The sequence below is a fragment of the Sciurus carolinensis genome, chromosome 11 (genome assembly GCF_902686445.1).
Source record: "Sciurus carolinensis chromosome 11, mSciCar1.2, whole genome shotgun sequence".
Lineage (NCBI taxonomy): Eukaryota > Metazoa > Chordata > Mammalia > Rodentia > Sciuridae > Sciurus > Sciurus carolinensis.
In genome coordinates this window covers 90,032,638-90,056,718 of record NC_062223.1, presented here as the reverse complement: position 1 = coordinate 90,056,718, position 24,081 = coordinate 90,032,638, and the positions used below count along the sequence as shown (strand labels likewise).

The following is a 24,081-nucleotide window of genomic DNA, read 5'->3' as shown; positions in this document are numbered from 1 at the left end:
AGAAGTCACTCACCAGAAACCAAGCTTCCACTTCTAATTTGTTGTGGCATTTCCCAATCCAGCTGTGGTACAGAGGTGTGGAGGAAAACATTGCAAATCAACCTAAATTAGATAAAAGGGGAAGACCAGGAGATTGTGTACATATGTGTTTGCATGTGCTGAGAGTAGAGCTTGACCAAGCTGCATAACAAGAAAATCTTTGAATCCTGTGTAAGTTTTACCCCCAAACCTGTGTTTGCTTCCTCAGTGGTGGGTTCCTTCCTGTTTTCAAAATAATGACTCACTTTTTCCAGGAACCACTGCATTGCACAAGTGCTGTGGAGCTATTCACATGGGGCAGTCTTATGAAAATGGTTCTCAGAGCTGTGCAACAAACATAACTTGAAGGATCATTCATCGCAGCCCTGGACAAGTTTGGCCAACTTTGTTCACGGCTTTCAGAGACAAAGCAATGAGAGTGTGTGTACCCTGTAGGCACATATGTGTGCACATTGATGTACCACTGACTTTCTGCAACAGTCCCTTTATACAGCTATCTTAGGATGTCAGCACATTTGGAAGATGGGCCTCAATGGACCATTTTGTGGGAATAACTGAAGAGGGACTCCTGTTTTTCTTTCATTTAAATATGACAAAATGGCATTTAAAAAAATCAGGCAAAGAGTATTAATGACGAAGTGAAAGAGACTGCATCAAATGAGAGCTCTAGGACTCTGTCCAGAGTGACTTCTGACTTGAAGACTAAAACTAGAGTTTCTGAACCTAGCACACCTGCCTGCCTATCAAACATACTAGGAAAAATCATGGGTGATACAATCTAGGCATCTGTCCCAAACAAGTTTCCTAGACCATTTCAATTTAGTCAGAGCAATAAACTGATATTTTGAAATAATCTATTTATCTAGGAAACAACATGGGCTGTTTATGGCAAGCATTAGGTCTCAATTATGCCATGCAATATTCTTAGGAGTGTTTAAAGTTTAGCATGCTCACATCTGAACCTTCAGAGATTAGATTTGCTCAAGATTGTCTTAACTGAGAATGGGGGTAGAAGGTACATAAAGGGTGGGGTACAGAGCAAAAGGAACCCCAGATCCAACAGACCAAGCTTCTTTGGGTCAGGTTCAGATCTACCAAGGTAACCAATTTAATATATCTACTCCAGAAATGGTCCAAGTTCTTCTGCAATAGCAAGATACCATTGAAACTTTTGTTTACTCACATTTTGGAGATATAGCCAAGGTAATGGCAAGTCTTATTACACTGATATGTCCTGGTAGGGAAGAAGCGAATAGTGCATGCCATAGTAAAAACATTTTGTGTAAGTAATGAGTTCAGTCCCATGAATAAGTAGAGCTAATTGGGAACAAATGATCCTTTCTTTCTAATTTCTGTCCCTTCCTATTTCCTTAGCACTCAATTAAACCACACAAATACAGAAAGGGAGAGAAATGGAGAGAAGTCCTTCAGAACTCTAAATCAGCTTTCCCTTTAAAGAGGAGAGAAGGCCTAGAGAAATAAAAGGCCCAAATTCACAAAGCCTTTGCATCTTTATTTTTTCCAACTCCACATTTATTCACATAAATACACATGAATTTATTCACATATATATACACAATGACATTTAAACAGGAGCAATAAGTTTAAATTAAAGATTAAAAGAAGATATGTCAAGGAGACAACTTTTATGAAAACAGTTTCTAATGAAGGGGTTGGAGGAGTTAATCCTAATTTACTTATTCCCGAACTGAAGGAATGGAAAAAGGATAACTTATGCATATGAGATGTTTATAGATGTTTCTAGTATTATGTGACAACTCCTTCTTTCTTATCCATCCCCATACCTTTGCCAATTGCCTTTCCTGAACACCCAGTCCCAGGGAGGGACTAAGGGAATCTCAAGTAATCAGAAAACCTGTAGTGTTGCTCTGTATCTCATGGGCCTTAAGTTGTCTATGATCAAATTGTGGAAAGAACAGGACACTGAATTCAGGTGTGGTGTTACTGTTTCAGAGTCAAGTTGGCTGATACTAGTAAAACCTTTCTAGAAGTCTTAAAATCTATCTTATCTCTGTCCAGTTTCATAATCCTGAAGCATTTTCTGTTTTTGTCTCATACCATGTAGTTGACTGTATCATCTCAATAACCTTTAGATTTTTGAGACAAAAAAAAATCTTGTTCACATTTATATTCTCTAAATTCAATATTGCTCTCCGTCTATTGTTTCAATCAATCAACCAGTCAATAAAAGCACAAGAATCTTTCTGTAGGTAGGCAGCACTATTTTAAGGACCATGGCATCTTCATAGAAGTACACACTAAAGATAGTCTCCACACTAAAGGTACTGACTTTCTTAATAAAGAAAAAAATTGATAGAACCTGCAAGAAATAGGTTACATTAAGATGTTCAATCTGTGATCTGGCTAATACAGTCTAGATATGGAGAGGAGAGGGGAAGTAACATGAAACACAGTTACAAGGTCACATTTCAAGAATTCCAAAAAGAAAATTTCACAAACTATTCTGAGGAACACTGGACAAATTGCGAAGATACTCCAGGAGCAGTGTGGGTAGGAAGCAGGGAAGGGGTAGGGATAATAGTAGTAGAGCCTGTAGCGCGTGCTATCTGTCCTTAGAGATGCTCAGGGAATGCTCATGTAATAAATCTTGAGAAATTAGTTTTATTTTGTTTAACTTAATTGATCCTGTAGCCATTTATTCATGAATCATCTGTTATCATCTTGTTTTCTATATCATTTTCCAATTCATTTTATAAAAATATATTAATCAAAAAATGGAAGATCAAAATTATGTTTTTGTATTTTATAATGTTCCTTAAAATCTTAAAGCAATTTTCCAAGGAAATCTTTCACAAGATGGCAAAATCAGTCTAGCTGAAGTTTGGTGATTGCAGTAGAAATCACTAACTCACTAAGTGCCACAAACATAAACTAAGTTCCAAATTACTTTGCTTATTTTCCCAAAATAATCACTAGTTACTGAGAGTGTATTGTATTCATGTGTTATGAAATTTGTCAATCATCTCTTCAGCTTTTGAAAAGCACATGACCCTCCTGTCTCAATTTCTGTTCAAGTATCATCTCATCTAACACCCTATAAATTGAGAAAGAGAAGAACTGATCAAAACCTTCTATGAGGTTGCTGCCCTTGACTGTCAAATATGTATTTGGCAAAGATCTCACACACACACATGTGTGCACGCACGGAGTTTTTGTAAATAACTCAGTAGTCATACATATATAAATATATTTGCATATGTTTTGAGACAACAGAATTATAGCTTCTGATTTCCTGTGAAAAGGAAGAAGGAAATCAAAATAGTTTCTGATGTAACAAGTGCTTAGCCAAAAAGGGAGCAACCTGCCAAATAATCAACAAGTTCAAACTTGTCTGCCTTAGAGGAGAATGTGTGAGTTTTGAAGGATGCTTTCTACTTTTTGTCTCACCTCAAGATGTAGATAAGATCTTGCAGTTGAGTCTGCTTATTCTCATTGTTGTATTCCTATTAGGTGGGTAATCTAAAATATAGACAAAAGTTACTCAGCAAAGGGGGTGCTCTGAAAATTTAAATTGATCATTTCATCTAATTCCATGTGTTTTGAGTCATTCTGAATGGATTCAACTCAAGTTTATTTATTTTTAAAACATTTATCCATCACTTATGCATAAGTCAGTGTGCCTCATATTGGAAATTTATGGAGAGATGAAATAGGCTTTCTACACCTAACAATTTTTCACTGTTGTACTTCACCTTCCTTGGATTCAATTTGGAGTACTGTTCTGTCATTTATTTTGACATGGTTAACTTAGTTAAGTTCCATACACCTAAGTTTTCACATCTATAGTGCAGGTTAGTTTTACAGGGCTGTGGCTTCCATGAAACTGAGGCGGTAATGAAGGTCCCCCACCCTTTTCAAACCCTGATTCTTACTATCACACCAGAAAGATTTCAGACACATTGCTCCGAATAACAGGCATGAGTTGATTATAAGGTTAGGTAAGAAGGAAAGAGGACACTCTCAAGGGAGAGAGTGGGTTTTCTTTCAGAGAGGAGAGGAACAGTGTGCCCCTCCTACCCTTCAATTTTATAGAGAGTCCCAGGGATTCCCCAGTCACCCAGGTCCACCTCTTGACTTTTGATTGACAACAGGATGACACCAGACTTTCAAATCCCCACTGCATCACAACTCTAGATCACTTTGTCTCATGCTAACTGGTTCTAACTGGAACCTGTTCTTACAGATTTTGTAGTTAGAGGCAATTATCCTCATCTCCTGAGTTCTGGGATCTCCTCTGTGTAAGGGTCACAAAAGCACATCCCCTTTCAGGGTAACTTGTATTCTTCTTATCAGCATTTCAGGCCTGCATTTCTCCTGCAGATAACAGGTTGTTTGCAGAGGAATGTAACATATCCTGTGGACTTAAGCCAGGCAGCTGCTGCAGGTAAATTGCTTTTTAAAAGTGAAATCGTTGGAGTCAGCACAGTGGGCCCATGCTACAGTAATTCCCTTAACTTCATATTCCCACCACTCTTATCTGTCTGTGACCTATCAGTTAATACTTATCTATAACAAACATTCAAGATGGTAGAATTCGATTGATTCACTGAAACTCCGAACTCACCTGCTCTGTGCCTGGCCCCGCACTGAGTATAGAAGATGCACAAAGCTACTGTCTTTAGGGTGCTTCAGATTTGGTGCAGAGTTGATTTTTAAATACGTAATTTCATTTGAAAGTGCTATATCAGACAGCTGTTGTGAATGTCAAATATGATAATATAGGTGAAAACATCTTGTGAACAACAGAGTTCTATTCAAATGGGAGCTATTATTCTTATGGGACCCTTCTTTGCCACCAGTTCATTTCCATGTTTTATGCAAAGTTTAAATGGAGCTGAATTCCTCCACATAGTTTTCCAAGTTGCACAGGCCTATAGATACAAAACATCTATATCTTGTTCTCTCTTTACTAAATTGTAATCTAAGGCTTTATAATGATTGCTGGAAAACAATCATTTCTGCTTTGGGAAAAAAAAAAAAAACACAAAATTAAAACTCCTTCTATTCTTGATTGGAAAACTTCTACTAAAGCCTAGAACTTAAAATTCAGTTTAAGGTGTAGTTTAGTTTTAAGCTTTGAGTTCAGGTAACTGGACTATGAATTAAATGAAAGAGCTTAATGTAGGAAAGAAAACACTGCAATGACTCAAGAAAATGCCCAAGCTTAACACCTGCTCCTATGTCACATTCTACTTTGTTAAAATGTGTTCTCTTTGCGAACATTGTTGGGGGAGGTAGCAGCAGTACAAGTGCCATTGGGCGCTTTAATAACCCACCCAGGATAGACTTTTCCAAAAGGCTTCCTGTTGCTATTAAACCACAAATGAGTTAACGCAGAGGTGAGTGATCCTCCATGAACAACCATTTTATTAGGGATTAAAGGCCTGGCGAGAAATATTCTCTGGGGCAATTCTAAAAGCGTGTAGCCACTGCTACTAAAAGAAAGATGAAACTCCACCTCACAGGGATGAGGGAAGGCTTCATGGAACTTGGCATATGGTATAAATGACTTTGTCATATTTTCAACACATATAAATTAAACAAATTTTGTTATTCTGTGTTATTTTAACATCCCCAGTCTTTAGGCCTCATTAAGTCCCACTTTATTTGCAAATCTTTCCTTGAAACTTCTTTTCCCAGTGGCAAGTCTTCTCTGAATTCCTCTAATATCAACAATAAAAGCCTGATGGTCAAAAACAAATATCTTTTATTTCACAGTTGTTTTCCTATTGGTACATTTTTTCCATCTTCATTTTGTCACTCATTAGCATCTTAACATTGTATTCCTATATTATCAAAACAACCTCTTTAATCTACCTTAGACTTCACTATTTTGCCTAAGTCAGTTTTCCTTATTCCTCAGTCTCCAAAAAACGAATTAACTTTAAAAAAACATCAATTTGGTCTTAACATGTTCCTGAAGTAGGACCAGGACTAGAGTTAGATTGGAAATAACATCAATGCATGAAGCTGGTCAGATGTTTAAAAGAGGATGGCATGGTGCCTGCATCCTAACTGTGTTTGCTGAGCTAATGATCAAAAACATAAACATTAAATAACAGAATTTCAATGGCTGAGGAATAACAGAAAAAGAAGATGATTATTTCTTCATTCGTTTATTTATCAAGAATATAGGTTTCGGGGTTGGGGATATAGCTCTGTTGCTAGAGTGCTTGCCTTGCAAGCACAAGGCCCTGGGTTCAATCCCTAGCACCGCAAAAAAAATAAAAATAAAAAATAAAAAATAAATTTATATATAGGTTTCATTCACATCTAATAATTAGCCTACTTTTGTGGTCTAATATATTAGACCATATATGTTATTCTAGACACTGGTGAGAAACCCAGGGTTAATTATTAATGGAATTATTCAAATAGCAAAAGAGAGAAGAGAGAAGAGGGAAGATCTTTGTAGGTTGGGGGTGGTGTTATAGCAAGAATATTAATAGCAGACAAAACGTCTAACCTGTACCTTCCAATGCTTTAGCTTCTACTCCATCCCCACAGTCAAATTGGGCCCATGGTTATCTCTTGAACCATGTGGACTTTATCTCTTGAACGTTCTTTGTGGATTTCTGTCCCTGTCAGTGCTATCCTTCATGGAGGACAATGCCTATCTCTCTCTTTGTATATCACCATCATCTATCAGTTATTCAAATCCCGGATGCACTCTGTCCCTTGTCAGAGGCAGCTTTCTCTGACCACTCCTGCTAGAAATGGTTTTTCCCTCTTGTGAAATGTTTATTCCCTACTGATCTGTCCCCTATTGGAGCCCAATGAACTGATTCCTTGTTCAAATGCTTCACTGCTATCCCTTACTTTCATTGTTCTTAGTATTCTTTCACCTGTCCATCTGCTTCTTTCTTTCAAAGGGAAAAACAACCTCTCCGTCAAAATACCACGAGCACCTAATAATGTTAGCCTTCTGCACCTGTCTTCTCTCTTTAACTCCATTTTACCCACTTTGAGAGCTGTCTCATATATCAGTCATTTTCATTCACAGTATTAAAAAACATTGATGAATGAAAGTCATTTGCAAAGTTATCACATATTATTTGTTGTCAATATTAGTTGAAATGACAAAATTTTCAAAATAGTCCAGATATAAAGTTGTCCATCTAATAAGATGATATTATTGGAATTCCAAAATAAGTCAGAGAGAAAATGAGAGAATTAGAACCATCCATAAGAAAAGTGTTTTCTATTGCATTACAGCATGAAAGAGAAAAAAAGGCTGAGAACTGTCAAATAATATTAATTTATATGGTCGTACTTTTCAAGTGCCTCCATCACTGAGACATCCAATCATTATCTCTGACAAATGCTGTTGCCTAATGAACTTGTGCTATTTGATTTAATGGCCACAAAAAGATGTAGAGTGCTTTCTTGAGTGTATGGGTAAGCGTATGATTAAGAAGTCCAGAAATATCAGGCACGAGAGACTATAAATAAAATGACTGACTTACCTACTTTAAACACATATCATCTCCAGGTATCACCTGACATTTTTCTTCTGTGGATTAAGGAAGGCTAACTTCAAAAAGAAAACATGGACAGTATAAATAGTAATTATAATGGCATTAGTCTCACTTTGCCATTTACTAACTCTGTAACTCTTTTGGGCAAATCACCCAATCTCACTAAGATTTGATTTTCTCATTCTTGAAAAGGTTGATAAAGATGTTGTTCCTACCTATCTTCAACAGCGCATTCCCAAACATACTTTATAAAGCACTGTGTAAATCCAAGATGGTGCTGCTTGGCTTCTTCTGTCTGAGTTAGGTAATTAGTCCTTGGCTTCATTTCCTTTCACCCAAGTTTTTCTCCATGCAAACATCTCTAGTGCATACATCACCAGGACCATTTAACTTGGTTCTGTCAAGAAGATAGCTATTTATGAGGTGTAATTGAGGAAAATTAAATTGATGATTCTGCCATTTTCTTACATATTATAGTGCATTTCTCAGTGTAATTTTCAAAATCAAGATGTCAGGTTTCAGGCAAAGCTTAGAAATTCTTCCACTTTCTTTGGAATGTCTGAATATAAACAATATCAAATTATTCAGTATTCTTTTAAAACTGTATCACCATACTTTGTAATTCAAAACAAATTATGAAGAGCAAAATATATGGATAGAGAACTTTAAGGAAACTAACCAAAAAAAATGGAATCACCAAGCAAAATTTCAGCTTATAATATTCTTAAATTATGAAGTTCTTTCATTCACTTAATATTTACTGATGTCATTCTGCAGGCAGCATTTGCTAATGTCATCTTCTAATGATATTTCACATTTTTTATTTTTCAAATATTTTGTCTTAGGAAGCTCATAATCATACTACTTCTCCCTCCTGGCTACCCTCCAAATCAAAATACCCAAACAAGAGAGGTTCAATAATGAAGACCATTTTTAATAAAAAAAAATACTTGTTAACTTTTGGAGGGCATGTTTGATTACTCAGAGTTTCTGATGCCCTACAACTATATAAGTTATGAAGGAACTAATAGGTCATGCAACAAAAAAGAGAATAGTTGTTTAGTGTTTGACTTTTTCTTTTTTAAAATTCAGTGACATAGAAGAATTTTAATTGCTTATGTATTTTTCATACAACCCTAAACATGTTCTGTAGAATAAATACTGCACAGTTTATTCAACAATCATTTGAATACAAAAATTATAAATTCCACATAGTTTTTTTATGGTCAACCTCTCTCTATTAATGTTTGCTTCCTAATGATGGCATGTTGTGGCAAATTGCTCTAATTTTTTCAGATTTGAGCAGATAAGTAGAGAAACAGGGAGAGGTCATTGAGCTGACACTCAGAGCCTGCTGGAAATTAATAAATTATTTAAGTGCACTATATGGAAGGAAAGAAGAAGTAGTAACTTCTGAGAATAAAGGTAGAAATTGTCATTTTTGCTGACCTGAAATGTAAACAAAAAAAAACAACCAAGCAAACAAAAACACCTAACACTCTACATAATTGATATGCTGCTTATTTTTTATTCAAAAGCAAGGAGCAAATTATTACAAAAGAGAAGACATCACATTGCATGGTAGTGTAGTTTGAAAAAGAGTTAAAGGTACCTGAAAAATAGCAGAAGCATTTTTGGGCTTCTTCCTCAGATGGAGCAAACCATTTTGTCTTGCCCTTTTCTCTTCCATTCCTCTTTCCTCCACTGATTTTCTAACTACCAATATATGCACTGGGGAAAGATAAAATGTTATGGAGAGGTAAAGAAAAGTTTCCTTTGTTTTCCTCAAGCCATTTGAATAAACATATAATCCTGATGCTGAAAAATAAAATCCTCAACCTAAATAATAAACTTAACATCTCACCTCCACTGAGTGGAAGATTTCATGTTAATGAATAACTTCTGGAGCTTGCAGAATTGCTATACTTTATTAAATACCCTCAACTGTAAGAATCTATTAGATCCTCCAAGAAATCATGTTAGTTGGGCAAGGGATGTTTGTTTCTTCATTTTATCCATAAAGAAAGAAACTCAACATCAATCAGAGTCAGATCTTAGACCCACAATCTGGATTCCATCTCCCTTCTACTATCCACATTGCTTCAATAAGCTTCATCACTGAAAAATTTCACTAAAACACACACACACACACACACACACACACACACACATATTAGTGATGAATGAAAAAGTATTCATGATTTTCATTGTAGATATCAAGATCTGTGTTTTCATATTTAATTAATGAAATATCTTTTATCTAGGTACACTGAGTACTGTTGATTAAAGGAAGTGACATAATAACTAAATAGATCCATAGACAAAATTAATATTAAATTATCTTTGAAACTTCAATTCTAACAAAAAAACAAATATAAAATTTTAAAAATTAAATGCATTCAATTATTGGTCTCAAAATACTTTTGAGTGTCTGCAGTGTTCTAGGCAACACACTGGGTTTTATGGACGTAACAAAATGTGTGCCTTCATGATATCCCACCCAGCAGATAAGACACACATATGACCAAGAGTTATCAAATGCCTAACGGGCTATGGAAATGTAATTCAGCCTAACCAGCAATTCAGGTCAAGAGAGCTTCCTCCAAGAAAATTAAAGTGAAATATGAAAATAAATAAATAAATAGAATGGGTCTAAGCAAAAATAAAGTAGAAGGAAGGGAGAAGAGAGTAAAATGAAAGAGCATTTCAAGAAGAGAATACCATGGAATATAGAGGGAACAGATGGGACCACCCAGGGACACAGCTGAGGGAAAGAAAAAAACAGGTTGAAACATCATGGATTCAAATATTTGTTACAATTGGTTAGGTAAGGAGAAACAACTGGAAAGATTTTATAGCTTTACCATGTATTTTATTTTTCCCTGAATTCTCTTTTACTTAAACTGGGGCTCAAAATGACATTGAGTATATTGCTATTATTTACTGACATGTTTGTTGTGTTCACATTGAACACAAAAACTGAACATTCTTAGACACATTCTCCTTATTATGCACCTGAATTGTTTCACTGAATCCTCAAAATAACCTTTACCAATTGAATCATTGTTTGCTTCTTGCTGAAGCTTAAAGAGATTTTTCTCTCCCACATACCCAGGATGGCAGATCCAGAATTAGAATCCAATATCTCTTGTCCCTTACACTTTCCACAGCACCACACACTGGCCCTGTTAGCTGAACAATCCTATTCATCTATCAAACTCTTGGTAAGATTCTGTTGTCACTGAATAAGATAGATAAGAACCCTGACTTCATAAGACCTATATTTTACTAAAAACTAACTAACATCATGAGTAGGTTTTTCTTTTTCTTATGAATTCTCATTTGCTTTGGGGTACAAATCTTTAATGTTCTAAAGAATGAAATGAAGTTCTCAGATTTAGACTCCATTTTTCTGATGTCTTCCATGTCTATTCAGATGGTCTTGTGCTCTCTCTCCCTCAAGGCCACGGGCACTGTGAGCAAAGGCACAACCAGAAAATAAGATGTACCTATTTTGTTCAAAACTGGCTAGTTAGGATGGTTTTCTTTTCACGTATTCACCAAAAGGTTTTTCAGTATGCTGTCATATTTTGGGGCATAACTATGTGTGAGTCCAAAGACTGTCAACTGTTAACATCCAAAGTTATGTTCCATCATATTAATCTAAAAGCATTCAAGAGAGAATGAGAGAGAGAGAGAGAGAGAGACTTTTAAAAGTAGCTGTTGCAAAACTGCTCTGCTGAAAGCAAAAGTATCTCTAGGGTAAAGCTTGGTAGAATAAATCCAGCTGTTTCTGGTTTCTAGACTATGCTTTGTATTAAAAGCGGTCTCAGTGACCTGAAAGATTAATTTCTCTTCCCAAAATGCCTGTTTCTTATCCTGTAGGTTGGAGAGAAAGGGAGTAGCTGGCAACCATTCTCCCAATCAAATTCCATGAATAATCTGGCCCATTCCTTCTGTACCACGATGCAGAAGTTAATGGACACCTGGGAAAAAGAAAAGTAATGCGCTGAGAACTTAAAAGGTAGCAGGTCAGGTTAATACAAAATGGAAAAACAAATCCTGAGACTGTGTTAGAAAGGAAAGTCAAGCATTTGGCAGTGCTCTTCCTGCTACTATAGATGCATAGCAACCTCCAAACCTGGAAACGATTTCATTCATCCTTTACAGAAGAGCAGGTGGGGGTGGTGAGGAACATCTCACATTCTAGAATTCTGAAGGACATGAGGTTGGAATATATTGGGCAGATTAAATGAGATTTCACAGGAAGAAGTAGAGAAAGGAAGACCACAAAGTGAAAAGGGATAGATGAAGAAGCAAGCAGTATAGGAAAGACTCAAGAATGTTGTTAAAGGGGCTAGAGACAGTGGTCAGTTTCCAAAGGAGCAAATGTCTCAGGTAGAGTGGATCTGGTAGGTGCAATCAGGCACCCTCAAAGAAGGGCTCCAAGAAGGGTACAGACCCCTGCTGGGCAAAGGCAGCCAAGCCCTTCAACAAGGAAAGCCAAGGGAGAAATGAGAGTTCAGAACAAAGGGTAGTTTTCTGTCAGTGTTTCTCAGTTTGTGAAACACCTGCATCAGAGTCACCTTGCTGGGGGCAGGGTATAGGGACACAGAACAGAGTTCTTGTAAAAAGCATAGATGCCTAAAACCCATTCCAAACAATCAGAATCTCCTGGGGTTGGGGCTTGTCTGTTCTGTCTTATGCACAATTAAGATGATAAAATTGCATTCTTCACCAGCTTTTATTTTCAAACTGCCTCAGGCTATCTATTGGTCACAACCCCTAGAATAGTGAGGTCCATACTAAAAATAATAGATCCCCTAGTCACAGAAATCTTGCATTAATTCATGAAGAGGACTCACCAAGCTCTCTTCATGTGATGTCCCTGCAGGTTAAGCAATATCCTCTGGCCACACATGATATCCCTGATGGAGGGTATACAGTTTTTGAGGTTACTGTGTCCATTTTGGATGGCAAGAAGGGTGCAGAATTTGAGAATGGGAACCAACTACATATTCATCAGAGTAGCTTTCAGAGCCAAGGTTGAAGAACAAAAAGGACTACTTGGGAAAGAAAAGAGGGAGAAAGGTCTTATCAGTCAGATGATACTCAACAAGATCAAAATTGGAGATCTCTATCATATGTGCCAAGGCGATATATTTCACTCTTCCAGGTGGAATTCAAGTTTTAGACTTAAAAAAATTTTTGTGAGAATTTCTGTGAAAGAGAATTTCTAATTAATTATTTTCCAGCATATAAGCCAACCTAAATAAAGCAAAGTTCAAAATATGAAGTTCAGACAGAAATCCCTAGTTCTTAATTCAAAATTGCAAAATAAAAGTTGAAATAGAACCAAACTACTTCCTGGTAACCCTTGATTCCCTCACTCCTCCCCTCCCCTCTTGTAATTGTGAGTTCAGATTCTAGCTATAATGTTACCATCAAACTCTAGGAAAAACTTATCCTGTACCAGGCACTCCTGCACACAGCTACAATACTGCAAATCCTGGCACCTAGATTTGCAGCGTAAACAACTGTTGTACTGGTGTGTGGGGCCAGAATCCTGAAAAAGACGCCTTTATCCTTATCCCGCCTGACACACGTTCATGGAAGTAATACAGCCAAGGGTCAGATAAAGCGAAGCAACCTTTAACCTAAAAGAAAACCAAGGACACTTCCAAAGGCCTCTTTCCATGATGTCTTTTGGATGTGTCATTTCCTAAAAGAACAAGAAAAGCCCTTCTTTCTCAGGTTCCCATATCACCCACCATTGGGGAAGCCACATGGAAGCCCCCTTCAGACCTCACTGAGTCATTTCTCTTCTCTCTTCTTTCAACAGTTCTAATGGAAAATCCGTCACGTGGGCCCAGAACGAGAAGAGTAGGGGACAGCATCTGTGGCAGCGGCTGTCGGTCCACATCAACAAGAAAGAGAACCCCAACCAAACAGCCGTCATCAAGCCCTTCCCCAAGAGCACCGAGAGCCGCGGGCTGGGTACGGGCGTGGGGGGCGCGAGTCCCGGGGCCTCCGGAGGCTTGGGCGGCGCGAGCTGCGCCAGCGCTAGCCCGGCAGGGCCCGAGCCCCCCGACGCGGGCGCCAAGGCGCTGTACGACGTGGCGGAGGCGGAGGAGCAGTTCCCTGCGCCCGCGCGGCCTCGCTCGCCTTCGCCCATCAGCACTCTGAGCCACCGTGCGGGCTCCGCCAGCCGCACGGAGGACGACGTGCCCTCGCTGCACTCGGAACCCGCGGCGCGCAGCAGCTCCTCGCAGGGCTCGCTCATGGAGCAGATCAGCAGCGTGGTAACTCGCTTCACCGCCAACATCAGCGAGCTCAACTCCATGATGCTGTCCACCGCTGCTCCTGGCCCCGGCGTGGGCGCCCCTCTCTGCTCCTCCTACCTGATCCCCAAAGAGATCCAGCTGCCCACGACCATGACCACGTTCGCCGAAATTCAGCCTCTGCCTGCGATAGAGGTCACGGGTGGCACACAGCCCGCCGCCGGAGCCTCGCCGGCTGGGGGCGCTACCCCGGAGACCCCAGCGGCTGGTCCGGAGGCGGCGGCCGGCAAGCCGGACCTGGAGGAGCTGGTGGCTCTCACCCCGCCGTCCCCCTTCAGAGACTCGGTGGACTCGGGGAGTACGACCCCCAACTCTCCAGTGTCGGAGTCGGCCCTCTGTATCCCATCGTCTCCCAAATATGACACTCTTATCATAAGAGATTACACTCAGAGTTCCTCGTCGTTGTGAACGTCACTGGAAACCACGCTGCGATCCGCGTGCAGAGCAGAGACCTCCGTGTTCACACGGGGGGCGCAGTGACATGCACAGTCATCGGTTAGGACCTGAGGTAGAAGATGACACGTTCAGCCTTGACGGAAACACGAGATTATAGTGCTATTTCACAACAACCGACGAAGACAACAACTACAAATCTTTTGGCAGATTTTCTTCTAGTGGCCTTAGAAAACATGGGCTTTTAAGAAACATTGCTTATATTTTTGAGGGCTGACAAGGAGTCTGTTAAAACCGTTCCGTAACAAGTGCTTTGCTCTAGGGAAAGCAGTGAGCGTGAAACAGCATAAAGGAGGGTGAAAGCATAGTTAATAAGCAACTGTAAAAAGTTTTATTTGTTTACTTTAATTCTTTTCCCAGAAGAGTCTTTGATTCACCAAACATGAATGTACATTTTCTAACAAACTCTTACATCTGGGACCAAAACCTTTCTCGTTCTCGCTTTTTATTTATTTATTTTTCCTTCCTTTAAAGACCTTGGAAAGCAGTACCTTGGGGCCCAGTACTTACAGAGGCGGGCGTGGTTGTGAGTATGTCCCGTGCATAACACACAACTGGATAGTGAGTGCTGCGCTAATGCACCTAGAGCTTCTACCTGAGACTTTCCTCTCCAATTTGGTTGTGAAATACTCTTCCAAAAGCCTGCGTCTGGAATTCCACCTAGTTATTTCAGATTCACCTCCATTAACCAAGAAAAACCAGTGGAAGATTTCTTGACTATTTCACCATGTTGCCAATCAATACTGGAGTAGCAAAAAAATAATAATATTTTCTGGAATACCGTTTTGTAATTCCTCATTGGGGTGCATTGTGTAGCTGGAATTTCTCTTTATAATAATAATTCTTGAGCTCCAGCCTGGCTATCTGTTTCATGATAACACAGCCACTCCTCCTTATGAATGCTGTTCCGTTAGTGTTGCCAGCTAAAATATTAAAATATGCATTTGGGCTTCTTCATTCCTTTCTTTTGAGAACCTGATGCACAAGAACTCCTCTGTTCTTTTTGAGTCCCACCACTGGAAGAGTGGTCCGTAGACCTAATGAAGACTTTGTCACTATTGGAGGGACTATTGTTGAAAAAATTAACACAATATTAATACACTGGAAATTTTAAACTGTGTCAAGTAAGCTTAGCAAAGATTTTGCTATGCCAATGAGCAGTGATTTTATCTTTTCCTGGCTGCTTACACAGGGCAGCTATGAACTATGACAAACATAGATTTTTTTCAAAGCAATACAGAATACTGAAACAGAGGAACCTTAATGAATATTAACAAGTCTTTCTTAGCCATTCCAAAAAGAAAAGGCAAAGCAACTATTAATATTTTCCTTTTTAAAATAAGTATTAATATGATTTTGTGCACTTCATACTGTCACTTTTTAAATACTGCAGAAAAGAGATTTAGAGTTATAATAAAAACATATGTGCTTTGATAGGATCGTATAAGGTAGAAATCATAGCTCAAGACCTGAATTCACTGTCATCTCTTTATTCATCCCATTGCAGCTATCCTCAGGTACCAAATGTTTTTGATTTCTAAATAAAGATAGTAATAAAAGGAGGAGGTGTCCTATAAATTAAAGTTCAGTTGACCCAGCCTTATACTAAAGATAGCCTTATGAAAAAGATTTGCTGTGAGGCAAAAGTCTATTTTTGGCAGAGAGAAAAATAAATAGAACTTTTTCCTTTTAGCTCAATATCCTCATTTTAAATCTCTCATCTACTTAGAAAAAATGAGAAATAGAAGACTATCCATTGGCATAACTTATTATATCCACTTTAAAAAGTTACAAGCAATATACTGCTTGTGGATTTCCCTTTTCTGATATCTGTTCTTACTTGAAATTTGAAGTCAGTTCTCCCAATATAAAACATTAAAAGCTAATGCTAATTTACTAAAATATTAACGATAATCAACCTCCTATGCCAGATTTGAAAATAACATCATCAGAGCACCCTGATCCCAAATGCGAATGAGACTTTGGAAACAGAAATGAAATCCATAATAATTTTTATAGTTTCATTGAAAGAAAATGTCTCCCTCCACCTGAAAAACAAATGTAAATATTTTGAAATATTAACACCCCTGAGTCCCCATCAGAAAGGTGGCCCTCATCTGGGGATTACTGTCTTGATTTCTTAGGTATATTTCTAAATATGCTCTATTATCTAAGTTTTATAATTTTTATCATTAAATCCTTACATTGATTTCCATTTTATTCTCAAGTACAATAAATTTCACTCTATTGACCAAAAAGAGACCATTTTTAAAACTTTCTCCATGATTAAATTCATTTTTTTAATTTTTCAGTAACATATTTCCTTAAAAAGTATACCACTTTGAGAAACTTCATTAGAAATTAAAATTTAATGCAAATAAACTTCCACCTGATTATTCCACATGTCATTATCAACTGTAATAATAAAAATAATTTATCCAATTAGAGAAGAACAAGATGTATTTTTCTCTATATTTCTGTAACCTTTGACACATCATTAAATACACTGTATATTGGACATGAAATTATTAGTGATACATTCTTGAGATCTTTTATGTTGGAATGATGCTGTCTCTTTGCCAATTCTAATACCAGGTTCCAAGTAATAACTCTATAATACAAAGAGAACTGAACATTTACTGTAGGGCTAGGTATGAACTTCACAACTCATTGGGGTACCTATTTATATTTCCTTGAAAACAATTTGTTACTGGTGCCCAATGATAATTCAGTCAGGACCTGTATGTCTAAAAGGAAAGGGAAAGTAAAGGAAAATACTAAGGATCAGCAAAGTGACACTACTGGAGAGTCTGATCCTGGAAAGAAAAAGAGAAGACCTGGGTTGATCATGTTTTACTGACTAAGCAATCCACTCATCTGTGGGAGAAGAGTGGGGCAGCCTGAGAAGACCATATCTGGATTGGGTGAAAAAGTTATTTTTAGGCTAGGAGTGGAAAACAGAAGGGGAGTATGGAAAGGAAAATCATCAAAAATTTGACTGAAGCAAGGGAAAAAAGCAAATCCCCAATGTGTTATTCCTTGAAAGTAAGTCTTTTCCAAACTATTGATATTACCAGCAAGATCAGGAAGACTAGGAGTTATTTCTGACTGTAAGTGAATTGTATAATGGCTCTTTTGCAGTTCTGTGACTTCCAAACCAGGAATTAAACACTTTTTTTTTTTTTTAAGAAAAACAAACAACAAAAACAAAAAACAAAAAACAAAAAAAACAGAACAAAACAAAAAAAACAACAAAAAAAAATTTCCTATACTAGTCTCCCAGCAAAATGTACATGTTTTGGAGACTTCAAAGGTATTATATGAGTTCACATTTAGCAACAGCTTATTAATAACCCTCAAGCTGTCAGAATCTCTATAGTTACCATTTACAATTTTATACTGTGAAAAAAATACAGATCAGTGAATGTGCAAAGATAAATTAGAATTTCCTTTGAAGAAATTTTGAGACCTGGGAGATTCTCTACTGTCTATTGAACAATGAGCATTGTATAAAATAGTTGGTTGAATTTCACTGATCTTCCCAATGTGAACAAATATACTATGTATATTGTGTGTATTTCTAGAATTCAATGGCAGCTGCTGGTGGTGTTGTAATTAGAAATCTATATAGAATATAGATGTTTTAGAGAGATGGTGCCAATCCTAAAAGATTTGTGTGGGCTACAAGTGCTTGTACCTACTTTTTCTGCACTTATAACTGATTTGGTTTTACAATTGTGTGCGCGTATCTGTTTTTTCTGTTGTTGCAGCTTGTACTATTAAAATGATAGAGAATGTTAAATTATTTTGATGTGAATTGCAAATGATTTTTTTCATAAAGTTTAACATTTTTATCAGCAATTTTGCTTTGTACTTGTATAAATGTGTTTTATTTTAGCATTTTAAAATACACTTGCCTGTTTCTCAGTTGTCCAAATCATGTTCTATAGTTGGTGTTTGTGAAAGTCAGTTACTTTTTGAAAAATATTAAAAAAGAAACTATGGTATGACTTTAAGATTATTCCCCTCAAATGTTTAGAATATTATCCTAACAGTGTTTTCTAAGATGAAAAGAGTCATGCTATTAATTGAAAAATTTGAATGATATACACATTTGAATTATGGGTTTATGAAGTAGGCAGTGAACAATATATTAAAGTTAAAATATAAATCAACCACAAATCAACTAGGTATGCTGTCCTCAAAGACATCTACGAACACCTTTTAAGATGTAAATTTGAAAATGAATTTTTAAAAGAAATGTAGGGCATATAATTTTTTTTATGTCTAGGTATATAAATTATAGAAATAGTTCCACAATTTTCTAAGTGGATAGACGTAACATCACACAGATAAAATAGATTATGTCTATGTGTATGTCTATGTGTCTATGTGTATTAGAAACAATCATATATATATGCATATATATATATATATAAAGAGAGATTTTAATTTTGGGTTTATCTACATGTGTGCTTGTGTATAAATGTGTATTTGTGTGTATGTACATATCTATATAATTTTCCCAGAAAAAAATTATTTTTAAATTACTTCTTACTTTGATTCTAACATAAATTTACATATCTGAACACAAATAAGTGAAGACCTAAAAGCAGAATATAGTGTAGATGATTTATGTATGGAAATGAAAGACAAAATGGAATTTAAAATAAATCTCCTCTGTTTCCAAACATTGTATTATTTATATTCATACATGATGTATACACATATATCTACATATATATCTCTATATATTATTATACAAATTATGTTTGATGTTTAAAAACAAAACCATTTTCTCAGCTTTGTCACACTCTGCCCTTTAGTGTAATCTATTCTGAGAATTTCAATGGGCATATTTTCATACAAAATTGAACTAAAGAAGAGATATCTGTTAAAAAAAAAAAACATATAGAAAATTGTCTTCTAAAAATCAAGAGTCTTGTAAGACCAGAAACATGAAAGGTCATTCAAATCCACTGAACCAATGAAAATAGCATTAAATTAAAAGCAAGGATCTATTACATCATTACCATCTAACCTTACATAAATTACCTGGATATCTCCATAGCTCAATTCCTCTTTCTTTAAATGCAGAGGTAAGAAACAAAAACCTCTGGTCTCTTTCATTTCCAATATCCCTAACACATGATAAATGTTTACTACATAGAAGTGATCATTAATGGCAGTACAGCATGCACTATACAGTTGCTATTCAGCAGGCACATAAAATATGTTATGTCCAATAGTACTTGTGGAGATAGAACAAAGTTTTGTCCAAATCTAAGCATATTTCAGGGGGAAAGTTATTGAGGTTTGAACTCATATGCAACCTTGGAAGCGTCTATTGAGGACATCTTAGTAAATTGATATTGAATACCACAGAAAGAATAATTTATTGTGTTAAAATCACTGTTGAATGCTGTGCCCAGTGTTTTAGTTATGCTGCCCATGAATGCTTAGTATTAGAAAATGAACAGTTCTCAAACATTTACTTTTAATGGTAGATAAATAGGTAGGTTAGTGGGTGAATAGAAAGAATTGTATTTAAGAAGCTATCTCCTTAAACAAAAGCATAGTATTTTGTTTATCACAAGATACTGTGAAATTCAGGATCAGTTACTACATTTTACATGCTTATTATTTTTTAAATTGTTATGCTATTGGATAAACTCTAAAAAGAAAATGTTTAAACTTAGCTTCTACAGCCATTCTTAGTATCCTAGTCCAATAGTATTACAGGAAAACTTAACTTTCACATGAATATTTTAAATTAGCTTTTATTTCAGGACAAAGGCATTTATTTTTGCCAGGACAGATGTCTTTTTCAGTTATATATAACCTATAAACAGGTTATATGATATACATTTCAAACACACTTGGCTTATTTATAAGTATCTTATATTCTCATTCATTTACTTAAGAAAGTAAGCTTTACATACTATCATATTCCAATAATTGAATAGGTGTTACAAATTAAATGAATTAAATATCCATGAAAATTTAAATAACATATTAAATTTGCTTTTCTGATCTGCTATATAGCAATTGGCAATTCAAAAAAAATATTTATTTTTTGGTACTGGGTATTGAATCCAGGGTCACTTTACCACTGAGCTACATCCCCAGCTCTTTTTATTTTTTATTTTGAGATAGGATCTCGCTAAATTGACCAGGTTGGCTTCAACTTGTGATCCTTCTGCCTCAACTTCTTGAGTCATGGAGATTACAAGCATGTGCCACCACAACTGGCAAAATTGCTGTAGTTTTAAGTTTGAAAAGCACAATAACTTCAAATAGAACTTACCAGTCTTCAACACTTCAATGTGCTATACTTTTTCTTTTTTTCCTTATTTCTTTCCTTCCTTCTTTCTTTTCTTTAATTCTTTCTTTCTTGCTTACTTGCTTGCTTGCTTTTTTCATGAAGTTGTATCCCCTGAGCAGTTTCATGGAACACATTTTGGAAATGCTATAATATAAAAATTATAATGTGTAGACATTTTTTACTCAAACTTCAAAATACATTGTCATTTCCATGAGTACCTCATTAAACTTTTGAAGCAGAAAATATGGATTTAAACAGTTTAGCATTATCTTCAGGAGCTGCTTTACTGAAATATGGGAAATCTCATTCAATTTTATTATTCATTTTCCTCTTATTTTATGATTTCTCAGACTTGTACCAGTACATTTACTTTATTTTCTTGGTTCAAGCTGAGAGTTTTCTTTTACTTTTTATTTTATTTATGTAATAGTTTTTGATTAGAAATGTTAAATGGTTCCCTTACTCCAATAGCCTCAGAGGAGTCAACATATGACAGATAGCATTAGTAGATGTTGACTAGCCAGGGAAGTGTCTTCCAGGGCAACAGCAGGCTACTAGAGCAGAAGCGAATTATGATAACTGTTTTCAGATTTTTTACTACTATCCTAAGATGAGCAAAATTACATGGACACATGGATAGCATATTCCATACCACTACATTTCTACTCCTGCATGTTCAAGATGGATTTTAGCCCTTTACTTGCATATGCGTTGTGGCACTCAGTCACATACTTAATCTCTCCAAAGATCTTAAATCACATGACTAGCTCAGGTGCCTTCACCCTAGTCTCAAAGAGGCATGAAAAAATCTAAATGTGTACAGAGAGAAAAGTTCTTACTCTGGGAAGGCAAGTATTCATTTGAATAAAATGGGAGAAAAAATCAGCAACGTTAGAGGAAAATACTGACTAGTTCTATCTAAGCAAAATCAAAGCATACAGTGGGAAAACTTGGTTGTATGGAAATTGAAAAGCACCAAATTGAATTCCTAAGAAATTTGAGGGGGCTGAGATAAAACCCCATTCCTCATTAACAAAGCAGGGATCCTGAGCCCAAGAAAATGTGAGTGATGACAACAAGGCCATCAAACAGATTAGGCAGCACAAAAGAAAGAGTGTTGTATCATCAAGAGGTGCTGTACTCTGTACCAGCAGTACAGCCAGCCCAGACCTGATACTTGCAAAGCCCTGGGGGGAGGGCAAATGATGAACAAAGGCAGGTACAAGAAAATGAACATCCAGCAAGAAATCATTAAAACTGAAACCCATTAAAAGGCTCAAAAGGGGTAGCTTAAAGTGATAAAATACTTAGAAGTTAAAATAGTAATGAACTGATATGTCCTTTGATATTTATAAAGAAATATGGTTTCAATGTTTTATAAAGCAAAGAAACAGAATAAAAAGTTCTACAATTTTAATCTTTAATGTACTTTAGTAACAAAAAAAGCAAGAAGCCAAAAGAACAACGCGAAATAAAATTTATAAAAATCAAGTGCCACAAGTGGCAAGAAGAGTCAAGCAAATCTATTTAGAGTTAACAGAAAATGAACATTCTTTTCATCAACCTACACCCTAGATTAGGCCACAGAGGAAATCTTAACAAATTCCAGAAAACAAAAAATCATTAACAAAAATATATGAAATCTTAAAATTAAAAAATATCCAAAGGAAATATATTCATTTCAGATTTATCTTCTAAGATATCCTCTGGAAGTAGGAGAAAATCTTAACTGAAATTATAACCAACTTAAAAATGAATGTTAGGGAGAGCCATGTGTATTAAAATTTGTACAATAGCCAATAAGTACTCAAAAAAGTTTTATTCTAAATGTTTGAAAATTTGGAAATAAACATTCAATTGAAGATGTTGAAAAATAATCCATAAAAAATACAATTAATGTTTATTAACTCAAAAGTCATTAAAAAAAACAAAGATATAATAGAGATTAGGAGAAAAAAATTAAAATCAAAGGATTTTTAAATAAATAAGTAAATAAAAGTAATTATGTAATGATAAAAAAAAACACTGAAGACTTTTCATTGGAGAGATCAATACATAGATAAACATCCATCAAAAACGGGACAAACAGCAATTAGTAATGAGAAAGGAAGTACACAGATAAAGCTATGTAAAATACTGATAAATTTTACATTAATAAATTTGAAAATACAGATGAATTGAATATTATTCTAGGAAAATATACATTACCTAAATGAAAGAAAAGTAAATAGAAAACAGACTGATAATGGTAGAATGCCATAAAGGGCAAAAGGTGTAAAATTATCTTATTTTAAAAAGCATAAGCCCAAATATTTTACAGATAAATTTCACCATGAGATATAAACATAAACATAGGAAAACATGGAAATATTGATAGCATTTTCCTGAGACTGTAATTTTGGTAGAGAAATCAAACAAGAATGGAAATGAAAGAAAATAAGAGGCTAATCTCATTATAAACAAAGATATTTTAAGAATTCCAAATAAAGTATTTAAAGATTGAATTGTGAAACTCGATAAACTAATAATACTTCACGAACAAGTCAAATTTGCAATAGGATTGTGAGTATTCAATATTAGAAAATCTAGTAGTAGAGTTGACACCATTAGCATATTAAGAAGAAAACTGTTATCTGTGTAAAGAATAGCATAAGAACACTTGAAACATACACCAATTCCTAATTAACATAAAACAAATCATCAACTAAAAATAAAAGGAAAGTACCTTGAGATAGAAAAAACTATTGGTGATCTGCAGCATATATGACCCTGATAACAAACTATTAGAAGAATTCCCATTAAATCAGGAGCGTAGGAAGTATGCCATCTGTGCACAATTTCTGAAGCAATGATTTAATTTTTGCCCCAAATGGGGCATTTCTGAGAATTAAGTAAGAAGTGTTAGTGCTACTTTACTTGGGACAATTTCTCACATCTAAACTGAGCAAACCAGGGCATAAGCCCACTTCACCACACTGCTATTACATGTAATATTTCACTTTATAGATAAAACTCTGAAAGTAAAGCAGACAAAATGTTTCAAAAAGACAAATCCACCTAAAGGTTGAGCTACCTATAAAATCTAGGGCAATCTAGAAGGAAAATGTTAAATTCAATGATATGAAAAAAATGAAGAAAAGAAATAACTAGTTATGAGCCACATGACTTTGGGCAAGTCATTTCTTGTCAGTGGTAGTATTTTAAGACCTGCTGAAACAGTAGGGATGGTTGAAGACATAAACACAATAATTTTTAAATTATGAAATAGAGTATCCCCTTGATAAAAATCTTAGCACAGGGAGAAAGTGTTGGTGAGGGCAACATTTTAGAATGCTTCCCAAAGCAATTTCTGAAAAACAAAAATTTAAAAGGATTATTAGGAACTGACTAGATAGATATTTAC

At 35.8% G+C, this 24,081-nt stretch overlaps 1 protein-coding gene and 1 long non-coding RNA gene across 5 annotated transcripts in view; one reads left to right on the top strand and one right to left on the bottom strand.

Annotated features, from left to right (window-relative positions):
* Grm5 (glutamate metabotropic receptor 5) overlaps window positions 1–18,860 on the top strand; it is a 462,620-nt gene extending 443,760 nt beyond the window's left edge. For 3 of the 4 annotated variants that reach the window (XM_047516832.1, XM_047516831.1, XM_047516835.1), the window contains one exon: window positions 13,402–18,860. In XM_047516832.1, coding sequence (XP_047372788.1) covers window positions 13,402–14,308 — 907 coding nt within the window. In that variant the 3' untranslated portion in view covers window positions 14,309–18,860. The remainder of the gene's footprint in view (window positions 1–13,401) is intronic. The other variant, XM_047516833.1, reaches the window with a different exon arrangement.
* The window catches only part of LOC124958604 (uncharacterized), a 146,553-nt gene continuing 136,658 nt past the window's right edge, over window positions 14,187–24,081 (bottom strand). The window contains exons 5-6 of the long non-coding RNA XR_007103919.1: window positions 20,661–20,822; window positions 14,187–14,403 (exon numbers count right to left, since the gene is read on the bottom strand). This is a non-coding gene — a long non-coding RNA (uncharacterized LOC124958604). The remainder of the gene's footprint in view (window positions 14,404–20,660; window positions 20,823–24,081) is intronic.